The sequence below is a fragment of the Anneissia japonica genome, unplaced genomic scaffold, assembly GCF_011630105.1.
Source record: "Anneissia japonica isolate Jap-2015-1 unplaced genomic scaffold, ASM1163010v1 scaffold493_len2256704_cov171, whole genome shotgun sequence".
Lineage (NCBI taxonomy): Eukaryota > Metazoa > Echinodermata > Crinoidea > Comatulida > Comatulidae > Anneissia > Anneissia japonica.
This window is the reverse complement of record NW_022727062.1, coordinates 2,031,828-2,037,680: the sequence shown is the minus strand read 5'-3', so window position 1 is coordinate 2,037,680 and position 5,853 is coordinate 2,031,828. Positions and strand designations below refer to the sequence as shown.

The 5,853-nt window shown below is 34.5% G+C and overlaps 1 protein-coding gene across 1 annotated transcript in view; it reads right to left on the bottom strand.

Annotated features, from left to right (window-relative positions):
• Positions 1–5,322: 5,322 nt before the first annotated feature.
• The window catches only part of LOC117113446 (hyalin-like), an 87,979-nt gene continuing 87,448 nt past the window's right edge, over positions 5,323–5,853 (bottom strand). Inside the window, exon 13 of the mRNA XM_033256781.1 lies at positions 5,323–5,510. Within this exon, the coding sequence (XP_033112672.1) occupies positions 5,473–5,510 (38 nt within the window). The 3' untranslated portion in view covers positions 5,323–5,472. The remainder of the gene's footprint in view (positions 5,511–5,853) is intronic.

Genomic DNA, 5,853 nt, shown 5'->3' with positions numbered 1-5,853 from the left:
TTCCACTATTTGCATTCACACCTGGGCTGTGTATATATATTGCCTTGGTTTGGCTCTGAAATCATTAGTGGTCGTGGGACTAGTTTGGGCCCTACCTAAGCTGTTCGAACGTTTCGTTTGGGTCAGTACCCTAGCTGCACTGATGAGGCCTGGAAGGCCGAAACGGATCCGTCTGCAGATATTGGGATTCAGCAATATATTCAGCAATGTTTTCTTGTTCAAAAAAAGGACATAATAATACATTGTGCAGCATAGCTCTCAACGAATGTAGTCGTGTAAATTTATTCATTATTTACAGGACTACTATCTCTTTTGATATGGAAATTATAAAATATCACCATCACTACGCCCTTTCTCTTACAAATCCTGGGAACACTAACAAATATTTACCTCAAGTTAATTTCCTGACACAATATATGGCCTTGAAAAATGACCATTATCTTTCAAACTGCCATCAAGTTTTTCCTGTGTAACATTATTATCATTATACGTATGGCCGAAACGTGGTGATAGATTTGTTTTATCATATACATTGTCCTCTAAATACATGGGTCTCTTTGATATCATTCCTTGCTGGTACATTGAATTAAGCTGTCTTCCACTATGCCCTACGTAGCAACAGCAGATCAGAGATATAAGCAGAAAAACAACACCAAGACTACCAACAATAATACTCCATATTACTAGCTGACACGTTTCTCCTATGTAACCTTCAGTACACCTATAATAAAATTATACAATAAAATGTTATCATCATAGGCTCTACAAAACGAAATGGTACACACATATTTTATTATTATAAATTGATAAATATAAATATGTGATAATGAAAATGAAAATAATAAGCTGCCCTATTTGTAAAGTTAATGGCTAAAATGTAGTGGGAAATTATCTACTGTTGATTTGTTGTTTTTATAAATTATGCTATCATATGTACACAATTCATAAGTGATGCTGATTGCTTTTGTGGCTGATTATCTATTCCTGTGAAATGCTGTATTGAAACGCATAATAAGACATTGCAGAAAAACTTATTTTACACACGTATTAGTTACATATTAGAGGTTAGGTGGAGAAAGTATCTACTAATTTTTTGGCATGAGGTTTTCACCGGTCTTTAATAATAATTCCACATAGGCCTCAGATATTTTTTTTTAGTTTTCTAGTTTTATTTTGTTAGTAAACATTTATTCGCGCATAAGATAGCCCCTCTCCATTTTGTAACGATATTTTTCATTAAAAAAATATAATACTGTGTAATGGTAGGGAAGACTGGGGTCAGTTGTTACAGGGGTATATTGTTACAGTGCTCTTTTCCCTGAATAGGAGGAACAGGGAAACACAGTCGGTGTCATATAAAAGCATACTGTAATATCCATCACCGCCGGCCTTAGCCTGGTTATCCGACGAGTGACAGGAAATGCAAGTAAAATGTTTGTTTTTTTACCTCAAAATTTAAGATCATTTCAGTGAACTGACAACATAAATTCCCCAGTCGCAAAAGCAGTGCTCGCTGCTTGTGGAATAAGAAAGCTACGGCGTATAGTAATAAGTAGGGTAGGCCAAAATCTCCTGGTAGTCACTCGAGAGTGTGTAGTCGACACAGTAAAAATTAATGGACTATTAGTATTGCAATTATAATATTCCTATGCCTCGACACTGTTTAGGTACAGAATGGTTTTTGAAAGTATAAAAAGCAGCGTTGAATCTGGTTGGTTATTTGTGTAGTGTAAAGTATAACACATACCTTACATATTATTTCATTCTTTTAATATGAATAAAAGTAATAGGAATAGATTTATATAGCAAGGAGATATACGGTAAACATTAATTTTACCCAATCTGACGATATTATATACACATAATGATGTAAGGGGCCTACTGTTTATTAAAGGTTGCCTACCCAATTAAAAAAAATTTAATAGCATATTTAAAATGATCAAAATCAGATGGTAAAATAAGCTTCACTGATTTACAGACGGTTCTACTAAAAAAATCCTTAAATGTTACCAGCCAATGAATCATGTACAGAAATACAGCAAATACACTAACAGAATCAGTACTATATAGGTGCTACAAGACATACCATATCTAGGATACTATACTGTAGGCTTCCTAAAGTAGCCAGATTCAAAATTATTGTACTTTTTTTATACTTTGAAAGACCATGCTGTGTCTAGTCATACATAGGGATATTATTACAAATATTCCAATTAATGTTCACACTGTCTTGACTACCAAGGCCTTTTTGGTCAACTCCACAACGTACATCCATGCATAAGCACTGCAGCTTACTCAACACATTACTGAACTCTGTTTCACGAGGAGGAGTTCTGGCATGCATATTCATGATTAACTGATTACAGTTAATGTTCACACTGTCTTGACTACCAAGGCCTTTTTGGTTAACTCCACAATGTACATCCATGCATAAGCACTGCAGCTTACTCAACACATTACTGAACTCTGTTTCACGAGGAGGAGTTCTGGCATGCATATTCATGATTAACTGATTACAGTTAATGTTCACACTGTCTTGACTACCAAGGCCTTTTTGGTCAACTCCACAACGTACATCCATACATAAGCGGGACAGGGGTAATTTGTTACAGTTGATTAACTGATTAATGATATATGACAGTTGCAATTGCTTCTTTTTATAACCAATATACTGTTGTTGCATTAGAAAAGAAATGGTGTGTTAGTCTCATTCAATAACATAATTAAGAAAAAAAATGTACATTTTGTAACAACTGACACTGGTCTCCTGTAATGAAGACGGTTTGCACTACGAAACAATATCCGCATAATTAAAGATAAAAAGACAGATAAGAAGAACGGTGTTGTAAAAGCTTAAAAAATAAAAAAAAACCTAGTATTGGTTGGGAATCGTTACTAAACCTCAGCGGAGGAAGGCTACCGTTTTGGACGGGAAAATAATGGAAGGCCAGCCCATCTTTGTGAAGATGCTTTTATATCCTGATAAGCTGGAAGTCATGAAAAACAGATGCAAGAATTAAAAGAGTTTGTCAAATGTTTAAATATTAACTGGCAGTAAATGAAAAATGGTCGAGAGAGGTGAAGTCACTCTATGATAAATGTACAGTGTTGAGATAGGTGGCGGGAAAATAAAAAAATCAAACAGGGTAATGTGTATTATTAGTCAGTTGCAATCAATTTTCCTATTCTTCATTGACTGATTATACAAGAACTAAAAAAATATAATGTATATGAATATAATAGCATGACACAATATTGGGATATTTCTTTCCACTTTACAGTACTTTTAACTAAATCATAAACTAAATGAATATACATATGTTGTATTAGTCGCGGTAAACAATCTGTAAATGGTAATAAGTTACATGAACGTTAAGCCAAAATGTCAGTGTGTGATTAGTGTACTGAAGTGAAGTGTAAAAGTATGCAAATATGTTATCAAAAGGCTTAGTAAAGAGGTATCTAGCCAAGAGTTGAACATAGAATATTTAAAAGGAAAATGTGGACTTGAAGAGTGTCGTCTAAAGGACATCATACAAGGCACATTTTAAGACAAAAGTAGAAAACTTGTAAGTAATTCTATGTGAGCATCACAGTAATTTTGAAATCAAGAAATAAATTAAAGAATTGACGATGGTCGGAGGATGTAGAGCCAAGTAGCATACATTTAGACTTGCCGTATGTACTGCAAAATATATTATTAAAGACATACTGCACACTGAAGGAAAAAGCCCTAGCAGTTCGACAGACTTGGTAGGCGAATTTTACTTTAGCGTTCTCCGCAATATCTGTGTGCAAATTACGTAGTAACAGAGCCGTATCTACGGCTCTGCGTAATAACGCAGTACAGCGCCCTCTTGCAAAAATAAAAACTTTTGAACTTGACTGCTTTGACCTTGGCGTACATACACCGCATGAATTCACCTTTACGCGTAACAATTAGAAGTGTCGATTTACAATTAAGGAAAAATAACGTACTTGGTAACAAACTTTGGTGTAACACGAACACCTTATCTCAGATCTATGGCAACAACTACGACGCCCTCGCCCCAAAATGATTACTTTCTGCTGCCAAATCGATGCTTCTATTTGTTACGCATAAATTGTGTAGAACGCTATCTTGTGTTTATAAGATCTTTGCTTATAAAGCAATTATTTTTTAAATTTGAATATGAATTTGACTGAAGAGCTAACATTTGTTTAGATTTTTCAGCATTTGTTGTGTTTTTGATGAGAAAAACCGATATATGTAGGCCTACTGTATATGTAATAAGTTGCCATTTTGCAGTTCCTTGTATTAATGCAGTCACTGTGATTTAGCTATTAAAACAATTTTACATATTAGTAGCCTTATATTTCACTTACTTCCGACAGATTTTCAGCGAGATCCTACCAGGCCCGTGATCCAGCTAGCCTTACAAAGTGTACAGTGGAGGGTGTCTATTCAGACCTTGGATTGTTTTATAAGCATGCACAGACTAATTGCCATATGGATGCGTTAAGAATGCTGAAGGACTCTAAAGCTAATTTCATAATGGGATTTATAGCCGGATGAAGTAGCTGATCTAGTTGCCAATTTAAATTGCGTTCAATGGTTAGTTAGAGCCAGATAAATAAAAATGATATAATAAGCATGAAACCAACAAGTATATAGGGTCTGTGATGCAACTGTCACTGACCATCGCATGACCAAGCAGGAGTCTGATTGGCCTATATGGATGCTGGCCTCCCGCTGGGCTACTTTCTGCATTACCAAGTGGCTCAACCGCTGGATTAAAGAAGTTAGTCAAGAAAATACATCTAGATGACTGTAGTCTAATTATTTAATTATCAAGGAATAATTTAGCGTTCATATAGAAAATTTTAGCAAGATGATGTGGATGAACCATAGTTCTATGTGAAACTGATTAAAGTGGCTACCAGATTGAATCAATAAACAAAAGCCTCCATGGTCTACTTGGTGCTAAAGGTCCTGGGTTCGATTCCCGGCTGATATTCTTATTTCATTCTCAAAAATTACAATTGTGTGTGCGGTATTTTTGAAATGAAAAAAACTTTTTCATCTTACGTGCAAGAGCTTTTAAAATTATTCATATCCATAGAACACGTTCCTCCATTATTACAGTAATCTTCTGGACAAATTTCTGTCAATAAAATCAACATAGTATCGTGTTAATAGACTAATGAGCTTTGGTCACGATGTGACCTGAATAAGTAATAATTTTAGTGATTTATTTTTATAATATATTAAATTATTCAACCCTGTATAAGATTTGTTTCATAATATTATTACCATAAAACTTTTGGATATTTTCTGGATTAAGATCAAGCATCGAACCATTTAACTTTCCTTCACTGTTGACATTCTGAACAAACAATAAATCCAAATCTGATGCTGCAGCACCAGTTGATTTTAATTCAACATAATAATCCACAATAATACTTCCTGGATCCAAATTTAGAATTTGAATGTCAAGAAATCCAGGTGCAGATCCAAAAATAGCTGTCAGCTGAAAAAAAATATATAAACACAAATTAAATATATCTTAAATAGAAGTATTTATAGGAGTAAACAAATGTAATGACATTTCATGGTAAATTGGCGAATTAAAGTGTATAAAAAAGGCATAAATAAAGATGAAGAAAGAAATAAGACTAAATGGGAGGTGAAGCATGAATTTGTAAGAAATTTAAACATACTGGAGAAGTAATGCATGAATAAAAATAAGCAAATGAAACAGAATGAAAGAATGAAAATGTAAATGTTGTATTGTCTATTAAGGGAGGGCTGCTCACCAGTGGCGGTGCCAGTTGGGGGACAGGGGGCGAAAGTCCCCACCAGACAGGTGAAGC